The sequence below is a fragment of the Eucyclogobius newberryi genome, unplaced genomic scaffold (genome assembly GCF_026437365.1).
Source record: "Eucyclogobius newberryi isolate DKJ021-1_F unplaced genomic scaffold, fEucNew1.0.hap1 SCAF_2, whole genome shotgun sequence".
NCBI lineage: Eukaryota > Metazoa > Chordata > Actinopteri > Gobiiformes > Gobiidae > Eucyclogobius > Eucyclogobius newberryi.
The window spans coordinates 19,387,265-19,410,156 of NW_027315834.1; the positions used below are offsets into that span (position 1 = coordinate 19,387,265).

Sequence of the window (22,892 nt, forward strand, 5' to 3'; positions counted from 1 at the left end):
TTTGGGTGGTTTGATCACATGTTTGCTAGAGTACGCTTCCTAAATTACCACGTTTTCCCATCCATGTTAGAAGTTGTATAGCTAACTTTAAAAAATGTGTGGCAATGAAAGGAATCTGATCAAACAGGTTTGAACAAGAACGACGTATGGTGGTGCATTGGCAAATCTAATATGCATTAAACCGCCATTATTAGAATGCAGGACGTAACCCATCTATTAATGAAAACAAGCTCGTACAAAGTACAATAGGAACGGTTTTATTTGGTCACTCATGCGACAAACATGCTGCACTACAACAGATGCATCGTGATGGCCGTTGGCGCGGAGCTTAGAGCTCACCACAATTGGCGATCAGGATTTTTGCCTTGGTCTTTCCGGAGGGTTTGCTGCCGTAGGACTCCACTTTCATGACCACATCCATGCCGTCCACCACGGAGCCAAAGACCACGTGCTTTCCGTCCAGCCAGGCCGTTTCACTGGTGCAAAGGAAAAACTGCGACCCGTTGGTGTTTGGCCCAGCGTTGGCCATGGACAGGATGCCCTTTCCAGTGTGCTTCAAAACGAAGTTCTCGTCTGGAAACTTGTTGCCGTAGATGGACTTTCCTCCCGTGCCATTGTGATTGGTGAAGTCACCGCCCTGGCACATAAAGTTAGGAATGACCCGGTGGAAGCTGGACCCTTTGAAGCCAAAACCTTTATCGTGTGTACACAGCGCCCGGAAGTTTTCGGCGGTCTTTGGCACCACGTCCGCGCGAAGCTCCATCACAATTCTGCCCAAAGCGGCGCCGTCCGCGGTCACGTCGAAGAACACTTTAGGGTTGGCCATTTTCCGTATCTTCAAAGAGGAAGTTCGAGTGTTGCGAACTTTTTATTTCGAGAGCTCAACAGGCGTGGCAAACTGAAGTGTGCCGAGTAGACGCTTCCGGTTTAAGTAGGTGGTTCCGTTTTAAGTAGGCGGTGGGTGGGTTCAATGCTGCACTCGGAAACAAACAGATAATTGTCTTTTAATTGTCTGAATATTTTTCTACAGTAGTAAACTCTTGGACGAATGAGGGATTACGCTGAATATAAGAAGAAAGTGAATTATTTACACCGCATTCACGTGAATAGCAGAAATGAGACACTTCGCTTCCTGATAAATTAAAGACATATCGGGGAAAGCAAACCGTTTTACTATAATTAGTGTTATCGTGTACATGCATTTTTTGGTTTACATTTTTAGGCCTTGTATTATACTGGAAAAAATAACTTGATAATTTACGCCCGAGAGTGTTCCGGAAAAAACACAGGACAGTGAAGAGGCTCCATGATCTAGGATTGGCTAACTGGAGACACGTGATGCGATGCTAAAGCTATGGACGAAAGATTGACTCACTCAGCATTTACGAGAAGGATAAATACTTAAAAGGATGCACGCTTTAGTCTGCTGAGCTGTTATCACTATCTGTGTATAACTGGTCCTACTTGGTAAATGTGGGGGACAGTAAAATAGAGCTGCTAACGTTAGCATGTTTAGCGACGACACCGCGGACTCTGTCAGCGTCCCATCACTATGGAGACGGTCACAGCACTCGGAAAAAGACTCGGTATGTGGCTGTTGTACAGATGTCAGCTTAGCTTTGATTGTGGTTGAGTTAGATATTGTCTGGTCATATTTGGTTTCAGAAAAGCTGTCAGACCAGGCAGCTCCAGAGTGCAGACGCCGAGGCGCAGTCCGTGAACACCAGCATTTGCAGCACTCAAACCGAGTCCAAGGATAAAGACAAGCAGACTTTATACGAACTAAACCCCAAGGAGCTCGACAAACCCGAATTAAAGCACTTTCTGGATCGAGTGGTGGAAAGTATCATTAGAGAGCTTGTCAAAAATGCCAAAACTCACGCATTTGATGGATTTAAAGTCAGCTGGGAGGACCACAATGAACTTGTTCGTAAAAGATTTAATACAGACTGTATGCATTGATGAGCAGGTCATAACATGTGTTGTGTGTTTACAGATTTCATGTCTTCATTGTCTTCAGCATCCCACTGCCAAGGAGAGGGGTCTACATGTCACATGTGTATCCTGGAATTGTACTGGTTCTGTCGTTTCCAGTGGTTTTGGCCGGTATGGTTTGTAAAATATCACCTTTAGGCTTTTACTAAGTAGGTTAAGTGACCACCACATCAACACCAGAAAAAAACATTAATAATAAATGTATATGTTGTACTTTACTTTTCTGTTTCTGTAGGATTGATGATGGGGACTGGAGCACAGAGAAGTCTTTTGTCTGTACATGGAACCTGAACCGAAAAGGCCTGAGTCCCACACATGCTGATCTGGTCATTGATGTCCCAACAGCAGTTACTGCTCTGTGTTTCCACCCAGACCAGCCAGCCCTCATTGCCGGTATCATGGATAATATGTAACATGTATGAGACTTGCATGGTATTCAAAAGTAGATGAAAGTATACAAAATAATTATAATATTGTGTATATATTTTATAATTAAAAACTATTTTGCAAAAGGATACAAAAAAGCCGAAATAAGAAAGTGTGTGTGTGTGTGTGTGTGCGTGCGTGCGTGTGTGTGCGTGCGTGCGTGTGTGCGTGCGTGTGCGTGTGCGCGCGTTTATATATTACATGCATACGTATGTAGGGTCCCAGGCCTTTATTCAGTATTTACATGTCAAAATTGTGCTTTTGCCTCCCTTAATGTGTTGTCTGCTTGGCAGGGGGTCTTTACAGTGGAGAAGTGGTAGTTTGGGACACCAGCCGCACTCAGGATACTATGCTGGCTCAAACTGGAATATCGGCTGACAGTCACAGAGAGCCAATTTATAAGGCAGGTTTCGCAAGACGATGTCTTGGACCACAAATATTCTTATTAAACAAAGCATTTTTTTGGATCGTTAGGTGTCATGGATACCTCTTCAGAAGAAGGGTGAGTGTGGGATACTCAGTGCCTGTTCTGGTGGAAGAATCCTATTGTGGAACTTGGACAAAAGCAGCCTAGTCCTCAGCACAGGCTATGCTTTAGTTTTGCAACAGGTTCCTCATGGCAGCAGTATTGCTGGCTTTAAGGTGAGAAAGTATAATAATCACAAAATACCTCATTATAGTTTTTGAGCACCACCACTTACTCCTGTTTTTTGTCAGACTAGAGGCAGTAGTACGATTGGGATCACTGCCCTGGCTCGATCTTTCAGTGATTCTGACACATTCTTGGTTGGTTCCGAAGGAGGTTTGCTCCTCAGATGCTCTTTTACATCTCAGAAGATGGCAATGGTTCTTTCTGACAGCCATAGTGTTCCATTAAGAGCCCCAGCAGTCTTTTCATTTAAAAAACAATGTGGCCCTGTCCACTCCATACACTGTTCCCCTTTCCACAGGTAGGACCTATTTACTACCTACATTACATCCAAGTGCTATCCAATAAATGGTGATTTAGTGTAGAAGTACCGGTACATTTCAACTGAAGAAGTGAACCCTTGCACAGAGGGGGGGAAATTCCACTTATAATTTTGACATAATTTTAAAATGTATGCCGGTATAAACCTGAAACATCACTTATTTACAGGTTTGGGAATAAAAAACATAGAAATACAATTAAATGAAAAAAACATACCTTGAATGAAAAGGTCTGCAATTCACTCATCTCAAACACTGCAATTATTGAAGTAACTTAATTTCTGTTTTATTATATATAAGCCTGATGTGAAATGTTTCCAATTCTTATTATCTGATCGGGTCATATTAGTGTTCTCTTAAAAACTTGTGGACATGTTAATAATGTGCACTATGAAGTGTGAACAGAATCCTACAAGGAGCAAAAATCGCAAACCAACTGCATTTGCACTGCATGTCAGAAGATGTGCAGTCCTAGACTAGTCTGGTTAAGGCTGAGGTTTCATAAAATTCAACCCATTCAGAGTTGAAGAGATTGCTAATCTTAGCCTCAAATAATATTGTGCAAGTGCCGTTTGAGCAGTGTAACCGCAATCCCAAGTTTATGTTAAATTCAATGGGTTGCCACTTTGAGGCAACTTGAATGTTAAACGGTTAGAAAACAATGCTTAGATGTTCGTTGGTATAAACTACATTTAAAAATGCTTCCTCAGGTCGCCCTTGCAAAAAGGTTTCATTTTCACCTAGTTAATACTTTTACACCGTTATATTCAAATGTATTGGATAACACCTGAATAATCATAACATGGGTGACAATGTGGCTGTAATAACATTTCAGAAACCTGTTTGTAATTGCTGGGACGGATGGACTTGCACACATCCACTCTCTGCTCCAAGCCAATCCAGTGCTGTCCCTCAGAGTCTCGGATTCCTACATATTTCAGGTGCAATGGTCGCCTAGCAGACCTCTGGTTTTTGCTGCAGCAACAAGTCAAGGTCATATTTTTTTCCATTCAACTCTGCATTTAAGCAAACTTTAAATGTCAGTCCTCCTGAATCAATTAATAGATTCTGTAGTTACAATACTGAATTATTTTTCTAGGTGAGGTGCAGATCTTTGATCTTGGACATGGGTCGTTGAGGCCTGCAGCCACCATTGAAAAGAGTGGCAGTGGTCAAGCTGCGACGTGTTTGGCATTTAACTCCCAGAACACTCACCTCTTGGCAGTGGGAAAAACGGATGGCACAGTCAGCATCTGGCAGCTGAGCCGTGACTTAACAGAGCAAGGCCCCAGAGAGCTCAGTCAGCTGGAGCAGATCGCCAAACAAGTGGCAGAATGAGATGTGTATGATCCGAACTGAAAACTCTTCAATGAATCAACATGTTTCCAGTTCTAATCAGAGGCGTTTAATAAAAGCACACTGCAGTTGTCAAGGTGTTTACATATCATTCATTGTAACTTTAGAGTGAAAGCAAAAGCTAAACTGCTAAACATTCACGTTCAGATACAGACAGTTACTATATTATTAGAAGCACATAGAGTTAAGAGTAGTCAGATAAATAGTTATCACTGAGTATTTCTTGCGCCAGATCCATGCAGTTTCATCTTTGTGTCCGTGTGTGAGACAAACGCATCTTGATTGGTCACTGGGGAGCTATGGATCAGTTGACAAAAAGTGAGCGGGTGAATTCAACAAAGTCGAACGCGGAGGGCATCTCACGACCCTTGCTGTCTAAGAAGGGTTTCATGTGTGACAGGCAGTAATCTGCTTGCTCCTTGGATAAATTCTGAAAGAAACAAAGAAAGTTGAACCACTATGCATTGAATCAGCCTTCAAATGCAAGACACACATCTCACCTGATAGAGTTCCTCTTTTGTGACGTAGGGTTTGTTTTCTGTGCTGAGTGCTCTGAAGGCACTCTCAATCTCTTCACTGGATTTGACGTTTTCTGTCTCGCGGCTTATCATAAAGGCCATGTATTCTTGTAAAGACACATTTCCATCCCTGTGGAAATGTTGCTTGTATTACTAAACAAGAAAAAGGAAATACTTTTCACATTCAGTTTGGAAACTATTATAAATGCAGACCTGTTGGGATCAACCGTGTCAAGAATGGCCTCAAACTCAGGATCTGGCTCTCCTTCCTCCACCATTGGGAGGTCGTAGCCCAGCGATCTTAAACAGGACTTGAACTCCTGGTGGTTTAGTCTTCCAGACTTTTCCTTGTCAAAGTGTCTGTAAATAAACATGTGATTAGGATTGTCCATAAATCAGCAGTAACTTTGGTCAATGCTGGAGTTTCTTACTTGAACATCATGCTGAACTCCTTCAAAGCCTCCTCTGTCACACCTGTCGTGTTCCTAAACTCAGAGACACAATTTCACCACCATGCTGTGTTAAAAACTGTTCCGTTGATTCCTTGTGTGCATGTTTGTTTACCTGGCCTGTATTTGCTGCTCCAGGTTATGTTGCATCCTCATTCCTAGTTGGTCCAGTTGGTCCCACTGCTGTGCCAGACCCACTGTGCTGTGCTCTGTGTATTTGTTATCCAATATCAGCGCTTCTTCCATAGCAGCACCCAAGTCTTCAATTTTCTTCAGCTGGCTCCGCATGGCTCGAATCTCCTGGTGTTTACGCTATGAACAAGTAAAAAAATACATGTATATATATGCCATCACAATAGTTTCTTCTGCATATGCTAAAGAGAAAAACTGACCTTGGTGGCTTCTAACTGGGACTCCAGGGTACCAGACTCCTCCACCATGCAAGATCTAGTGAACAAAAATGAACACATGAGTGAATAACAATAACTGTACCTTAAAATACCTCTGTAAATATGTATACCACTATTATAATAGACCATTTAAAAGGTGTGTAAACAAAAACATTCTTAAATTCTAGAATGGAGGCAAAGTGAAGTGAAGTGAGAAACTGGGATTAACCTCAGAATATCACAAAATATGAAAAAAATAATTATTTCTTTTGATTTGTCAAACGACAACTACTCCAATACATGCGAGTGATAGCAGAGGCTGGTTTTAATACATTTACAGTTGTATTTTACAGTATATGTTTATTTAATATTGTGACAAAATTCTGATTTGTAGGTTTCACTGGACAAATTACGCTCAGAAATGTTAACCCCATGTTAACCCCCAGCTCTTAATTTTATCTACTGACATTATTACTTACTTAACAATTTTTAGTGAAGCTCAAATCCAATTTTGAGGCAAGACAATTATATTTATTCGATCCTTTGTAACAGAAAAGCATTTCTGCTGACATTTCTACCAAGGAAATAAAAAAAAAATCATGGTATTTAGATCTGATGCCATCTGATGATAGACATTTTAAAAGGTCTATAAACCCATGAAATGTTAAGACCCAAGCCATGCATCTGCCTGATTAGGGCTACAGCACACTTGCTCGGTGGTCTTGGTATGATGAAAATAAATGTACTACCGACAGGTCGCTGAACCCGCGCACATGCACGTACATCAACTGATATAATAGGATTGTTAAATGTTACATAACATTACATGTGAATATAAAAGTGGGGATTTTTCTGAAGACAGCTGTACATTTAGTGAATGTTAGTAAAGCACAGACTTAAAAACCCATCCCATATTGTGGTGTTTAAGACAAATGTGCATGAGGTAAATCAAGCCAGGGCATCGTGTGGGTCAGAGGCAATGGTAAACCAAACCAAGGCTTGAAAGAGATTGACCTTCCAGAAAGATCATCAGCAACCTGGTACTGATAGACACAGATAACTCGGCGATAGGCTATGCTATTTAGAGAAAAGGTGAAGGATCAGAGATTTCAGACATAATTCAGTTAAATCATCAGGAACCTTCTATTCAAAGAGATACTTTCACCCAGTTTTTATGCACATTTTCCAGACACACAAAAACACATAAGAAAAAAAAAGGATACTAACCCGTCCAGCAGATATGTCCTGATTAGCAAAGACATCCCAAGCACCAGCACGGAAGCAGCGAAGGAGGGGGAGTAAAAAGAGAATTACTTCAACAATCAAAAAACCTTTGATCTTTGATCAAACCATTGCAATATAAAATATACAACATAAAGATCTGAGTTTTAACGCTTTACCTGGTCTCCTGGAGCCACTGATGAAAAGCATTAGCATGCTGAGCAAACTCCTGTCGCAACTTGTCATTTTCCTCTTGCCTTCTTTGTTCTTTCTGCAGCTCCAATTCTCGCTCCTACATATACAATGAATAAACAAAGTAAACAAAAGAAAAGCTTAAATTGTAAATGTTTGTAATTTTGCAGACCTTTATAATCTTTTGCAAGTTTCTCCACGTTTCTTCAAGAGCTTCCATGGTAAACCAGGTGTAGGGGTTGGACATCACTTGATAACTCTTGATTTGCTGATCCAGCTCAGCCAGCTGGTTGAAGTCGGCCTGAGCAGAGCTGAGGGAGGAGCGGAAGGCCTCATGAGCTTCACGCAGGGCCCGGATCTCCTCCAGAGAGTTGCATCTAACCGGGTCTGTCAGGTCTTCCTCTGCATTCTCAAACCAGCTGTTGAAGGCAGATGCCTTCTTTGCGAAAGTCAGGAACAGATCCTCAACCTTATTGGGAGTGAAAACAAAAGCATGTATAAATATACATGCTAGTCTTGAGGATTCATCTGCATTCACTAGTGAACCTTTCTGAAGTGCTCCTGAGCTTCTAACAGTTTCTTCTTGCGAGCAGCAGAGTTTGACAGTAGCTGGTTCCAGCGCTTCATCAGAGCTGCGTGACGGGCCTCAATGGCCTTTGACTGGACGTGTTTGGCCGCCAGCAGCTGGTCTTTGAGAGCTGTGATGTTGGTGATGCCTTCTTGTTGGAAAGCTTGGAGGCCAGCATCAAATGTCTCCTACAACAGGAAAGTTTACAAAGTGAGATATTAGGATCACATCGAAGTATCTAACTAATGCTGCATTGCAGAAGTTACCTGTTTAGTGAGCAGGGTCTGCACAGAGGAAAGGTCTCTACCATAATCGTCAGTCTTCAGGCTGTTTTCCTTCTCACCTGCAAACACAACAAATGCACTCAGGACTGGCTGGAAAATACAAAAAACATAATCTGAAGGTCTTATAATGTAATTCAACTAGTTTTTACATACCAATCCAGGACTCCACAACGTCAGCTTTCCAGTTAAATTGTAAGAAAGCAGAGTTTTCATCCAGCTTCGCCTTCCTTTGAGCCGCTGCTCTCTCCAACTCTGACACTTTGCCTCGAAGAGCGGACATCTTTGCACTAATGTTTTCAACATGGTGGTTGTTCTGTTAATAATATATTAACAAACATAAGCAACTAAGACAAAACACACAACTGAATGTTTTTGTGTGTGGTTTTGAACCTTCTTGATGAGCTCCTCTCCATTTGCGCACACATCATTGACTCTGTCCCTGTGTACTGTGAAATCAGTCTCAAAGGCTTCATGTTTCTTGAGTAAGCCCTGTCAGAGAATGATCCAACTGCTGTCATTTTACTGTATCATGTAAATATTTAAAAAAAAATGTTTCCTCATTATTTGAACGGAGAAAAAGTACCTGCACCGCTGCCAGTGTATCACCATAATCCTCACTTCCCAGAAGGTTCAACTTCTCATTAATCCAAGCCTCCTCCTCCTCAACATTGGCAACAAATTGCTGATACTCCAATGATTCCTCCAGCCTCTTGCCCCTGAACATAATAAACATAATACATTAGTCTCCTACCAGACCACCACCAATCATTCAATGAGCTTAGAGACTCCAGGAAAAAAAGGAGTCACTTTATGGAAGATAATCGGGTTCCAAATAAACATATTCAAACAAAAGCAAGGTGCATCAAGTGTCCAGGACAGATGCACCGGGATTGAACCTTTGGGTGGTTGGGGAAACGCTAAAACCACTGCCTCCCAAAACATTTACAGGATAACTTGCCTTGCACCAGATAAGTCTTTAAGTTCCTTCCAGTGATCAACAAACTGGGCAAGCCTCTGCTGGATCTCCTCCTGGCCAATTGTATTGTCGTCAGACAGCTTTTTCCCTGTATCCAGCACTGACTGCAGAGACCAAAAAACATTTAACAATGACCAAACTCTTAGAAATTATTTAAACAAATGGACTCACTTGAATGGCTGGCTCGTGGGCTCCAAGCTCAGCCTCCAGTCTTTTGTGTTTCTTCCTCAAATTCTGTACTCCAGTCAAATCACGTCCGTAGTCCTCCGAACTTACAAGCAACTTCTTTTCCCTGTGAGTAAAATGTGCACTTAAATAGATCTTGAATAATGTAAATGAACAATAGAACACAGTTTTAAATGATGGGAGATATAAGGTACATTTCCAGAACTTACTTAATCCAAGACTCTTCATCATCCAAGTCCCTAAAGAACTGATGCAAGCGATGGGACTCATTGAGTTTGGCACGACGACCAGCAGCCATGTTCTTGATCTTGGAAAAGCGACCATTGACAGCGTCGCGCTTGTCTTTCACCTGTGTGGTGTCAAATGCGATGCTGGCCATCAAGCCGTCAGCCTGCCCATTCAAGTCCTTGAGACGATCCTAAGAAAAGGGAAAATACTTGTTGTTGGATGCTGTCATTAGAGTAACAGTAGGACAAATAAAGTACATATAGTTGCATACCTCATGAGCAGAAATGTCAGCTTCAAGCAACTGGTGTTTCTTAAGCAAGTTGTTAACAGAGGCCAGGTCTTTGCCGTAATCCTCAGACGCAAGAAGAGCCTCCACCTTAATAAACAACAGGATGTTAAATATTGCATCTTTATTTGGCCAATATTCAGTGCAGTGTTTCTGCCTTACTTCAGAGAGCCAGAAGTCAAAGTCCTTGATTCCAGTGTTGAAGTTCTGCTGCTTGTTGGCCTCTTTCAGTTTCTGGCTCTTTTCTGCGGATTTGTTCACCAGGAACTGCCATTGTTCATCTAGTGCATTGAGTCTGGCCTGAAATGTGTTGAAAAGAAACACGCTTTTAAAATATGTCATCTGTAATGTTTCATTTTGAATCAAGTTGATATATGTACCTTGACAGCATCTTCACTTCCAGCACAGGCTCCTCTCTGGATCAGCGCGTTACCCGTATCTATGACACCACGGATCCGGTCTGCATTGGCGTGAAGCTCGGCCTCAAAGGCCTGGTGTTTCTGATGCTTACTCTGGCAGCAGATGAACAGTAGACATGTTTCAGCTTATATTCAATTTAGCCATTAAAAACACTATGCTTTTTTGCACAAAATTTATAAAAGAAAAATATGTGAAAATTAAAAGGTGAGTGTGTCAATCTATGGTACAATCTAGGAACTAAAAAACATACAACACAAACCGTGAAAACAAATGTAGACAATGATACACAAGACAACATACAAAGCATAAAAAATGGCGGTGTAGAGGACAATTACTTATACAAGATACATATACAAGAATGGTCACTGCAAAGTTGCTTTTTTACCATGTTGAGTCCAATGTTCTCCATGTATAAATATTTTTGATTTGCAGTAACTTTAAACATGACATTCTCAAATATTATGAGAGTGGAAACCACAACCATCGACTATTTACAATAATTAACAAATTACAAAGTTAAATGAAGGCGTTTCTATCACAATAGCAAATTAAACTCAAGTGGAAAAGAAGCTTGCACTTAGCTAAGAAAGCTCTAGGTTTTACTACAACAGAAGGCAACTACTCAAAAGACAGACACAGACAAATGGAGAATATCTGCTTTTGTTAGTTAACACACTACTCAAACTTACCAGCAGCTTGGACAGCTAAAAAAAATAAGACAGTGGGAGGAAAGTTCAGTCTCTCTTTATACAGAGTAGGGAATTACAGTTATTTAATGCCAATACAACACAAAGACAGAAGGTATATTAGCTTTTTTATGTTTTATGAATGCATTATGTTAATATATAAATCAAATCTAGTCTCTGATTTACTCGTAAATATACCTGGATGTTAGTTGGATCCTTGTACGACTCATCTGTTGCAGTTTGAAGCTTCTCACTAATCCATGCTTCGATCTCATCCACATCTCTGCTGAACTGCTGCAGTGTCTGGGACTCGCCAAGCTTAGAGCGCTTCTCGATCATCTGCGCCTTCAGACGTCGCCACCTTCACCACAGATACAGATATTAATATGTAACTTGAACATAAGGTGAGGGACCACTGTTAAGCCCTGCTTTTTAAGTGCAGAAAGGTCTTGTACCTGTCCAGCACTTCATTGCGACGGGAAAATATTTCTGGTTTAGCATAATGGTCAGCCCCAATTAACTGGTCTGCAAAAGACTGCAAAGCAGCAATCTTCTCTTCCTGTAGTGTAGTTATATTACATTATAATTAAACAGTGTAATTCAATCAATACAAATGTTGTGCCCCATACAAATATCTAACCTGCACATTAATGGCCTTGTCAAAGTCTTCATGCTTCTTGATTAGAGCTTCAACACTGTCTAACGAGTCTCCCTTATCATCACTGGCCAGGAAGGCTTCTCGAGCCGCCATCCAGTTCTCTGCCTGCTCACAGTCTCTATTGAACAGCTGCAGAGGAGGACAGAGCATCAGAATCCATCTTTCCATGTTTTTGCTCATGATTTTATGGACACAATACCTGCAGCTCTAGGCACTGGTCCAGCATCATGCGACGCTGCACCCACGCCTTCTCCAAGTCGGCGCGCTCGCGATCGAGAGCCTCAAGTTTTTGCTGAATTTCAGGACTGGCATAGTGACCCCGGGCCAGAAGCTGCTGACCAAACTGTTCAAACGCCTGGAAGGTTCCAGCGCGTGCATCTATTTCAGTGCGGTGCTCCTGACGAAAGAGAGCACATTATTCATTATTAACCTGGATAAAATTGACAGATTCCTAAATAAATTGGTTGGTTAAAATTACCTGGTGCCTTTCTAGAAGGGCCTCTGCTCCAGTCACATCTTTTGCAAGCTCCTCCGAGGACACCAGGCCTCGGATTCCATTTATCCAGGACATCAGATCTCTAAATAATAACAGTACTTTACATAAACGCATTCACTATCATTGTGTGAACAAGTGTGTACATTTACCCCAAACCCACCTGAAGTCGGACAGGAAGCGCTGAAGATCATGCGAGTTGCCGAGCTTGTCTTTGCGCTGGTCCGCACGTCCCACCAGACTGCTCCAGGCCGTGTTCAGCTCTGTGCACTTCTCCTGAATGTCATCCACTGCTTCCGGATGGGACTGAATCAGACGCTCTGCTGTTTCCCCAAGGGAGTTCACCTGAACAAAGGGACATGTTGAGATGAGAAAAAAACTTACTGTGTACTTTATGCTCTAAGTAAACGTTATCTCACTTTGTCACCAAGAGCTGCAAGATCTCGCTCAAAGCCTTCATGTTTTCTCTGCAGAGCCTGAACACTGGCCAAATCATGGCCATAGTTGTCAGTGTTGAGTGCTTGGTTCTTTTCTTCAATCCATTCTTTGGTTTCATCAGCATCTCTAAAAAAATGTAACTTTTTATTAACTATTTATGTCCCCATTTGTATGCAGACATGGTGCAAACATGTACCTGTGGAAGCGCTGCACCTCATGAGCACTTCCCAGCATGTTGCTCCTCTCTTCGGCCAACTGCTGCAGCGACCGCCACCGGTTATTAAGCTCCTGAATACAATGTTAAAGGCTATTGTAAAAACTGTGCTATCTTTTACGTTTAGTGTAAAATAGTTTAAATTGATGTAGAAATTAGGTTGATCAAACAGATGTGTAACAGTAAAGATTAAATTAAACATGATGCTTATTTCACAAGCAAAAGAAAAAGTAAAGTAACTGAGGATGCACAGTAGAAACAAGGCAAGGGACATTCAAATTCAAGACAAACACTACTGTAAACGAGCGGATGTAAGAAGACACGAATGGGATGGAAAAGAGCAGCACTGACAGGTGGACAGGGATGACAAATTACATTAGGATCATGAAGTCATTCCAAAACTACTGGGGCAGACTAATCAGTCTTACCTTAATAGAATTAAAGTTGGTCGTTGTTTGAACAGCTAAGCGTATATTCTATTTACAGATGAAAAAAACAGGGGCCAAAGGGACAAAACACCAAACCAGTTAAGAAAGTTAATAGATAATAATACATAGTAATAGTTATAGTAATAGTTAATGATCTTCATCTCAGTGCAATCATGACAGAACTGGCACTTACGCTATAACTAGTATAAAAGTTGAACATAATGCCAACTGTCCCCACAATTTACAAAAAACACATAAAACACTCAAGTCTCAAATGAATCCCATGCACATTTTGAGTTGAGTTGAGTCAAATCCAACTCACAATTTATTTTGGTAAACAAAAGAATGATGCTTACCTTCCATGGTGATGCAGTCTTGGAATCAGCTTCATCCTGTTCAGCAAAAAACAGACAGATTTATCATGAATATAATGCTTAGAGTAGCCAATATCATAATTAATCAAACTGTACCTTTCCAGGAGCTGCACCAAGAACTTCCTGTTGCTGTTCAAATCATAAAACAATGCGATCAACAACAACCGACTTAAGATTAAAAAATTGAGTCACCAATTCCATCTTACCACAGTTTGAACCATTGGGGCCTCTTCAGCCATGAGCCCTTCAGACTCCAGCTCAGAGGCCACTTTGTTAATGTCTCTGAGACGGGACTCGTTAGCCTTCAGATCCTGCAACACAGTTATTGTTGTGTATTTAGATATGGATTCGAGATCAATTTTTCAGGTAATGTGTACTCTGTACAGTATTATTTATTATTACTCTTGGGTTCTTATTACCGGTATGTACCTTAAATGTCTTGTTTACACCCAAAAAATATGTTGAAGTGATATATTCACTTGACAATGTTAATGTTTCTGGTGGGGAATGGGGGGGATGGGTGCTTTTAAAATATGCTATGTAAATTGAATTAAACAGTCACAAAACTGATCGCAGTAAGAACAATATATATTGCAAATATGGCTCGTTCCTAATTATATGTATTATTCAAATAAACACATGCAAAGCTGTTAAACGAAACACTACCTTCTGGAAGTCATCAAACTTCTTCTGGAGGACCTCCACCTGCTCGAGGTCAGAGCCCATCTCCTCATTGGTCAGAGTGCTCTCCTTCTCATTGATCCACTGCTGCAGCTCATTGGCCTCTCGGAATAACATGAACTTCTTGCAGCTCTTCTCCAACATATCTTTGCGCTTGTCTCCCAGTTCCTGCAAGGTGCCATACCTGACACAACAAGGTGAGATACTGAGTCAGATATCAGAGAAAACTGACTACCTTACATACATGCTGTGGTTAGCGGCTGGTATGGAAGCCATGACTGGTTTATGAGCTTCACATTTTAATTATCTAAAATGTCATTATTTATTTACAGATGAAAAAGAAAGAAAACTTTGAGCAAGCAGCAAAAAAGTTTAGCAAACCCATGACAGACAAATAATAAATAGATATGCTTTGAGCTATTCTATCACATCAATTGCTTAAAAATATAAATGGACAAGCAATCTTCAAAAAACAAAACTAAATCACAACAACAACAACAACAATAGAGGAACTATAGGCCTCTAAGGTTCTGCTACTGACATACAGCAAAAAATCTACTTTTGCAGTTTGCGATGAGTACGGTTTCTGCTTATATAAAACCATAAATAAAATCTAATTAAAAGCAGTTTTATGGACAAGCCTGGGGAAAAAGGAGGATGAATAAAGGTACATAGTGGTCACTTCTATTCGTCTGCTGAATAGAAGAGGGCAATGTAGACATAGCAAACAGTTTGTAGACGGCAGGAGTGGAGGACAATCACAACACGCAGAGTAAGGCTGGCTCCTACTCACAGCTCTTCCACCTGCTTCATGCGCACAGACACGCTGCAGGCTTCCTTGGTGACCAGCCTGCACAATGCAAGGCCAAGGCACAGCGAGACGGGTTTAGATTGAGTTAAGGACAGTGGGAGACAGAGAGAAGCGAGGGCAAGATCATTAGTGCGTTAGTTGTTAGTGAGAAGTGTTCAACATTTTGCAGAGGTGGGCAGTACTCAGTTACATTTCCTTGTGTAACTGTAAATTGTACTTCTTGAGAGTACTGTCTGACACGGTACATTCACTCTTACTTGAGCAAAGGTTTTGGTTCCTCTTCTTATTTTGAGTAAATCTACAAGTTGACAAAATTGAATTATTTGAACCGTTTCTTGCACCGTTCCTTCAGATATGATCAGTCTCATTTTTAAGTCTGTTCTCTAAAAATGACAGATCGAGTGCATTATTTAATGTTTTGTTCTTCCAATTCAATTCAAATGATAAAATTCAGATGTCAAATCCAGACAGTAACTTTTACTAAAGGTTTAAACACCTTTAGTAATATTATTTTGAAGTAACTTAGTCTTCTTTGAGTAACACTTTTTGATACTCTCCCCACCTCTGTCAACAGGGCAGAAAATAACATGTAGGAGGTGTAACAAACACAGACAAAACTTGGGATATTCAGGTGGAGTAAAAAGGGTATTTAAAAAAAAATAATCTTACTGGTTCTCAATCTGCTCTTGGCGAAGAGCAATGCTGCCATGTTCGTCCAGCAGGTTCTCCCGTGAGGATGACTGCGTTGGGTCCAACTTTTTCACATAAGCAGCAGGAACGAAGCCCTGGCGGTCGTTAACCTCTACCTTCCACCAGTCCTGCAAAAGATGAAAGATGTATTCACTACCGTCTTACTCAGGACAGCTTTCAATGTGGCTAAAGTCGTCTGTACCTTGTTGGTGCTATTGAGCAGGGTAAGAATGTCTCCCTTCTTCATGGTCACTTCCCGAGGGCTCTTCTCCTGGTAGTCGTACAGAGCCAGAACCAGCTCTTTGCCAGTCTCGTCATCTGTTGGAGCCACTTGTTGCTGAAAATAAAGGCATTGTAGAGCATCATTACAAAAACTTAAAATGTCTAATTCAGATTTGTAAACATTTCTGTAATTAAAGAATGATTGGAAAATAACATACCCTGCAAGACTGCGCCTGTTCCTTTAGGGCCTGGATGCTGCTGCCATAGGCACTCAAGTCCGACATCAAGGCTTCATGTTTCTTCAAAAGAGCCTGTGAATCAGAGGAAGAGCCATTAAGATCAATGGAACAAATTTTATTTGCTATTGACTATTATCATGGCCAGCTGCATAGTTATTGTATGGCTGAATACTAAAAACGATGAATTTGTCAGCGATTTTGTTGTACCTCGGCAGAGTCTTCATCTTTGCCGTAGTCTGTGCTCCCCACAATCGGTTCCTTCTCCCTCATCCAGGACTCTGCTTCGTTGGCATCAGCAAAGTACTGCTGGGCCTGCAGCGAGTCCTCCAGATCTTGTCTACGCTGAGAAGCTTTGGCTTTGAGAGTGTCCCATCGTCCATGAAGCTCAGCCAACTTGGCTTTCACCTCCTCAGCAGCAAAGTGACCTTTAATCAACATTAATTTAAGTTAGAAATTTGACTATTACATGTTAATAATGGAAAGCCATACCTTCCTCCACCATAGCATCTCCTTTCTGGCCGACAGCCTTAATGCGAGGTTCATGGCCAGTGATCTCAGCCTGTAGAGCCTGGTGCTTCTTGAGTAGGTTCTGAACACCAATCAGATCTTTACCTGCACAAAAAATAACATACAGCTTGGTTTGTTTGTGTTGATACACTTGTGATTTTTGAAATGCTGTACCGAAAGCCAGATTTTTTTTATAACTTAACATTTTGGGTGAATCCTCAGAACAGTACAAGTTTCTACAGCCTTTACCTCGGTTAGTAGAGGCAGCAATGGGCTCTTTCTCACGGATCCAAGTCTCCTCATCCTCCACGTCTCTAAAGAGCTGCTGAAGACGGAGTGAATCAGACAGCTTCTGCTTGCGGGCAGCCATAGGCTCACGCAGGGCTTCATAGCGAACAACCAAAGCCTCCTGTTTCTTGCGAATATTTTCGGAGTCAAAGTGCCCAGCTTCCTGAAACTGGCGGGCCTGAATGGTTATGCCATCAATGCGGTCCTAAAGGAGGAATAGGATAAGAATGTTTTTAATTTCAAAATCATTAGCCAAAGCTTTAGCACATGGTGATACATACCTGATGGGCAGCTATGTCGGCCTCCAAAAGAGCGTGCTTCTTCTGCAAGTTTTGAACACTGGTCAGGTCTTTACCATAATCATCGGATGCTAGATGACCCTCCACCTCATACAGCCACAATTCAATGTCCTCAACATTTCTGTTAAATTGCTGCTGCTGATTGGCCTCACGAAGCTTGATGCCTTAAAAAAGATTGTATATTTGTTCCATTCCACTTGTAATTATTTCATTACATTTGTGTAAATCCTTACCTTTGAGCTCTGTTGCCTCAAGTAGTTTCTTCCATTGGGAGCTGACCTCCTCCATGCGTCCAGCCGTTTCCGCAGAGGCGTAGTGTTTTCCATCCAGCAACTCCTGGCCTGACTTCTGCAGTGCATCGATGCGGCTCTGGTTGGCTGAGAGTTCAGCCTCAAAGGCCTGGTGTTTCTGCACTTTGCCTTGAAGGTTGGATGGATCCTAATAAAGTAAACAGGATCATAATCAAAATAGCAGATAGTCATTAAAAACACCAATTTACAACACAGAAAAGCCACAAACCTTGTAGGCCTCATCTGTAGCAGTTTTCATCTTCTCATTGATCCAGCTTTTGAGCTCATCAGAGTCTCTCAAGAACTGTTGCAGGTGGAAGGAGTCCTCCAGTGCAGCCCGTCGGGACTGAGCACGAGCATGGAGTGCATTGCGGCGGCTGAGCAGCTATAAGTGAATTAAGGCATTAAAAGATGCTGTACAAGCAATATTCCTTTATAAGACATAAAATATCTAATGGAGCATGGTACTTACAGCATCTCTACGTGCAGCCACATCCTCTTTGGCATAGTGATTGTTCTGGATTAGTTTGGTGGCAAATTCATCCAGAGCCTGAAAAGTATAAACAATTTGATATCCAAATGCTCTTTCTCCAATTAAGTGTAATTTAAACTGAGCTCAGATATTGAATAGAGTATGACATACAGTAATCTTCTCTTCCTGGGCGCTCAGTGACTTCTCAAAGTCCTCGTGCTTCTTCAGGAGTGCTTCAACACTGTCCAGAGAGTCTCCAAGGTCTTCATTCAGAAGGAAAGCCTGAAACCGCAACCAGTTAAAATGATAAATATCTTTGATCCAACATGTGGCACTGGTTGTGCAAGAGCTTTACCTCCTGCTTGCTCATCCAGTTGTCAACCTGCTCCGTGTCTCTGTAGAACAGCTGCAGGTCCATGCACTGCTCATACTGCTGCCGACGAAGCTCCCACAGCTCCAGCAGAGAGTCCTTCTCCTCAGTAAGGATGGTTAACTGCAAAAGCATTGCATGTCAAACACATGCTGCCAAAACCATGGTTAGAAAGCCTTGTCTCTTACCTTTTCTTTGACCTCATCAGAGGCATAGTGCCCCGTATTGAGCAAAGCTTTGCCAGCTTCATCAGTTGTTCTAAAGCTATCCTCATGGGCGTCAATTTCTCCCTGTCAACACAGAGAAAGAAAAAGGTTTGTTAATTGTTAATTTGCTAAAAAATTTGCCAAAGCTACAGTCAATTAATTTACCTTATGCTCCTGGTGGCGGTCCAACAAAGCTTCAGCCCCAGCCACATCATTAGCAAGCTCGTCAGCATTGATCAGGGCCTTCATCTCAGTCACCCAACTGGTCAGATCCCGAAAGTCTGCAGTGAAACGCTGGAGCCTAGAATGTACATGAAAACGGCATGAAAACTACTCAACACTAATGGAGCGAGTGATAACAAAACGTATCGCCAACACTAAAACTACCTGTAGGAGTCGTCCAGGCGAGCGTGGCGCTCAGCAGCCAGCGTGCGAATCTGCTCCCAGTTGGTCACAAGTTCGTCCTTCTTCGAGTGAATCTGGGAGGCATTTTGGGGATGGGTCTGCTGCAGCCGCTCTGCATCACCCCCAAGTGTATTGACCTAACAAGAAACAACATATTGTCAAAACTGAAATGTCTGTGCCATAGAGATTTCAATATTGTGTGGTACAAATACATACCTTGTCTTCCAGAGCAGCCAAATCTCGCTCCAGTCCTTCGTGCTTGCGGAGGAGAGCCTGCACACTCGCCAGATCACGGCCAAAGTCGTCAGAGGCCATAAGCTGCTCTTTTTCTTTGATCCAACTGATGGTCTCATCTACATCTCTGTAGTCAACATATCATCAGTTAAACATTGATTAAATTAAAGTGAGCCATAATATATATATTTGTGTGGTCTGCATTTACCTATTGAATCGCTGCACTTCAGCAGCACCAAACAGCTTGCCCTGCCTCTGCTGAGCCAGGCCTTTGAGGCGTTGCCAGGCAGCGTTGACCTCATCCTGTTTGCGGACAATGAGTTCAGCTTCCGGGTGGGACTCCTGGATCAGTTTTGCCGCCAGTTGATTGACTTCATTAACTCGCTCCTCATGAGCCGCAAGGTCAGTCTGAAACTCCTCAAACTTCTTCTGCAGAAGCTCCACATGCTCCAGGTCTTGGCCGAGCTCTTCAGATGTGACAATGGTCTCCTAGACAAACAAAACCGTTCAGAAGGCACAATGACATGGGTGGAAAGGTCATAACTGGAACAGATTCATATTTAGATTATTAGGTGCGAATAAGATAATCCAAAACACCAGGTGTGTCAGTTCAATGATGGATAGAATAACAGTGGTATGTGGATGCACATTTACAGACCTTATCACTTATCCAGTCAAGGGCATCTTCACATTCGCGCAAATACTGGACTAGTTTCTGGGCTTGCAGAAGCCTCATTCCCTTCTCCTTAGTTTTTTGCAAAAGAAGGTCCCAAAGGCGATGGAGTTCTTCAAGACGTGTCTAGTGGACCATATAGACAAGATACAATTAATTAAACAAATCAATCAAAAAGGAATCAAAAAAGTATGTATAGATTAACTGGAGTTCACATTATAATTAATAGATAGTACAGTAGTAATAGGAAAGTAATTTGAAAAAAAAAATGAAGAATCCTTTAGGAAAAGATTTAAAAAGCGAGTCACAGCACTCAAGAGGTATTGCGTGGAGCAGAACCTACTTTAATATACTCAACCATATTGAGATTCGTAATTATGGGTATTTGTTGTGTCCGGTAGGGCGTGTAGGACTGAATCATACCAAATGTTGGATGACATTGCATGAATGCGATACAATACACAAACTATGGTAATTGGGTTTTAAGAGTCTTACTCGAATCATCTCGGAGGAAAAGTGGCCCTCATTTATCATGAGATTTCCAGTTTCATCCAGTTTGATAATGGCCCCAGCGTTGGCCTGAACTTCAGCTTCAAAGGCTTGATGTTTTTGCAGTTTACCCTAAGTATCCAAACAAGTCACAAAGGTTAGCAGTGCATATACGCATATATATGCTGATCCATTTGTGCCATCCAACTAACCTGCAAGTTGGAGGGGTCTTTGTAGTTTTCATCAGATGCAATTTGCAGTTTTTCCTGGATCCATTTCTCTAACTCATCTGCATCTCTGCGGAAAAACTGGAAGCGGTAGGAGTCCTCCAGCTTCTGCCGACGCACGAGTGACAGGTCCTTGAAGCGGCGGTAGCGGTCAAGGACCTGCTGCCGGCGCTCCTGAATGTCGTCAGCCGTCTCCAGAACTTTTCCTGATGCATCCATTTTCTGAAAAACAATTCAGTTTCATGACCATCTTTATTTAGTTTGTGACAAAACTATTACATCTGAGGCCAGGACTCATCTGAAAAAGAGACTACATCTCAGTGGGACATTCCTGGTTAAATAATGGTCAATAATTAAATAACACCATCCAATCTTGTAACAAAGATGTGACTTAAAACTTGTATGAGTGAATGAAAAGCCCCACAGACTATACTTGTTTCAAACAGAATACAGAATAAAACATAATTGTAAGTCAAGTTGTTTAGACAAATGTCCCCCCTCTTCCTGTCACAGGGGCCAGCAGCTGAAACAGCCAAAGGGGGTGGAGGCGGAAATTCCACAAACATGTGAACAGTCACCAGGCATCGCTCCACAAAGAGATCACTGCAGTCAGCCTCTGGCCACTGAGCCTCTGAGCTCGGGGCCAGGAAAACAGCAAAATCACAGTATGATCAGCTCTCATGAAGTTGGGGGAAAAAAGAGGAACTTTTTAAATAAATATTTTAGTGCTGATGAACTCAATTATTCTTACTTTAGCTGAACATTAGTAAGGCCTTAACTGACATGCTTAATAAATCCACCCTTCAAGCGGAAGAGGGATATTGAGTGGATAATTTAGGGTCAACAAATGTCAGAAACAATAAACAGATGTGGAAAAGATGTGCTTGATGCAAAAAGCATATAGCATTAACAAGGTCTACAATAGGCTCAAAAAGCACAAGTGAGGCCTAAATGTAGCAGGGTTTTGTGTTGATTTTGCATGTTTAAAGCATGCGAGACGCTACAGCGGTTCAGGTTCACAAACAAAATGGGGATTAGTGGAGTCAGCAGAGCAGTGAAGTGGGGCAACACTATTGCCAGAGGACAGTCTGCCCCAAGGACTCATTTAGCTTAACAGACACATGGATATTCCATCAAAACCAGCACGAGTTACAAAGCATCTAGTAAATTAGTGGATAAATCAAATGCCCCTCCCCTCAGAAGAGCTGTCCTAGTTCATCTGGATTTTATCTGACCTCAGTCTAATTCTGACACTGATGCATCAGTCAGGCTGCACATAACACTGTGGTGGTAAAAAGAAAAGAAAAAAAACACAGCAAGTTAAAATATTTTATATAATATTATACAAGATTCACTATTATATTGTCAGAAAGTTTCAATAATTTAGTCTAAATCCTGGAGAAAAGGTCATAACCGACTCCGCTGCATGTGTACTTAGATATGAGAAGTCACTAAAGTGGGACTACAGAAGCTGATAGAGCTTCGTCCATCTTGTGCGAGTAGATAACGCCTCTCGAACTTCCCTGAAGCGCTAACCTCCCACACACTGATACCAGCTCCACAGAAGATGCACAACATGCCACTCTTACAGATCACTCTCAATTTAAAATTTGACTAAAGTGCAACCGGCAGTCACATGCCTCTTTTAAGATATCATAAATGCTAAGACACAGGCACCATTATACGACAATAGAATGGGCAAAAGTGCAAATCAATTTCCTATTTATTGTAAATACAAAACCAAGCCATCTCACGTCAGACATAAAGCATGCCAAAACTAAGGGTAAAACATTTGTAAGCACGGAAGACAAAATCATGCACTGATACTTACCTGTAAAATTATCTGCCAATTAAGTAAGAATTTTAGCTGACATTTGACAATTTACAAAACAAAACCTCAGGTCCCTCTCATCTGAATCTAACAACCAAAAGAGGAGAGAATCAGACAACAAGTTAATGCTATCTGTAGCGCAGACAGACGCAGTGTACCTGCAATGACTTCACAGTTTGAGAGAGTGAAGATGTCGACTGCACA

General features: G+C 41.7%; 3 protein-coding genes across 8 annotated transcripts; 1 reads left to right on the plus strand and 2 right to left on the minus strand.

The window, feature by feature from the left end:
• Positions 1 to 241: 241 nt before the first annotated feature.
• LOC140367589 (peptidyl-prolyl cis-trans isomerase-like) lies at positions 242 to 897 on the minus strand. The gene has a single exon (XM_072454128.1). The coding sequence runs from the start codon at positions 824 to 826 to the stop codon at positions 329 to 331; it is 498 nt and encodes a 165-aa protein (XP_072310229.1). The 5' UTR covers positions 827 to 897; the 3' UTR covers positions 242 to 328.
• Positions 898 to 1,495: 598 nt separating this feature from the next.
• Positions 1,496 to 5,438, plus strand: dync2i2 (dynein 2 intermediate chain 2). The gene is made up of 9 exons (XM_072454129.1): positions 1,496 to 1,586; positions 1,666 to 1,926; positions 1,997 to 2,106; positions 2,231 to 2,388; positions 2,715 to 2,824; positions 2,896 to 3,063; positions 3,139 to 3,371; positions 4,226 to 4,383; positions 4,490 to 5,438. Exons 1-9 carry the CDS (start codon positions 1,509 to 1,511, stop codon positions 4,726 to 4,728), a joined length of 1,515 nt encoding a protein of 504 aa, XP_072310230.1. The 5' UTR covers positions 1,496 to 1,508; the 3' UTR covers positions 4,729 to 5,438.
• On the minus strand, positions 4,773 to 21,079 carry sptan1 (spectrin alpha, non-erythrocytic 1). 6 transcript variants are annotated; one of them, XM_072454125.1, is made up of 56 exons: positions 20,843 to 21,079; positions 20,637 to 20,762; positions 20,127 to 20,267; positions 19,677 to 19,957; positions 19,451 to 19,595; positions 19,217 to 19,371; positions 18,995 to 19,130; positions 18,812 to 18,913; positions 18,609 to 18,746; positions 18,425 to 18,535; positions 18,254 to 18,331; positions 18,011 to 18,166; positions 17,725 to 17,929; positions 17,474 to 17,655; positions 17,154 to 17,397; positions 16,887 to 17,009; positions 16,605 to 16,822; positions 16,377 to 16,469; positions 16,139 to 16,273; positions 15,916 to 16,064; positions 15,229 to 15,285; positions 14,421 to 14,619; positions 13,961 to 14,065; positions 13,851 to 13,883; positions 13,737 to 13,772; positions 13,381 to 13,428; positions 12,935 to 13,026; positions 12,720 to 12,864; positions 12,464 to 12,645; positions 12,286 to 12,385; positions 12,007 to 12,204; positions 11,790 to 11,936; positions 11,605 to 11,708; positions 11,348 to 11,510; positions 11,153 to 11,167; positions 10,424 to 10,555; positions 10,206 to 10,343; positions 10,029 to 10,133; positions 9,739 to 9,947; positions 9,515 to 9,635; positions 9,326 to 9,447; positions 8,951 to 9,083; positions 8,758 to 8,856; positions 8,521 to 8,680; positions 8,350 to 8,426; positions 8,062 to 8,271; positions 7,688 to 7,984; positions 7,503 to 7,615; positions 7,330 to 7,347; positions 7,117 to 7,179; positions 6,106 to 6,160; positions 5,829 to 6,025; positions 5,696 to 5,749; positions 5,478 to 5,624; positions 5,247 to 5,394; positions 4,773 to 5,176 (listed from the first exon to the last, which is right to left on the minus strand). In XM_072454125.1, exons 1-56 carry the CDS (start codon positions 21,074 to 21,076, stop codon positions 5,051 to 5,053), a joined length of 7,500 nt encoding a protein of 2,499 aa, XP_072310226.1. In that variant the 5' UTR covers positions 21,077 to 21,079; the 3' UTR covers positions 4,773 to 5,050. The 6 variants fall into 6 exon arrangements, with proteins under 6 accessions (XP_072310226.1, XP_072310222.1, XP_072310225.1 ...); XM_072454121.1 differs by lacking the exon at positions 7,117 to 7,179; XM_072454124.1 differs by lacking the exons at positions 7,117 to 7,179; positions 15,229 to 15,285.
• Between the last annotated feature and the right edge of the window lie 1,813 nt (positions 21,080 to 22,892).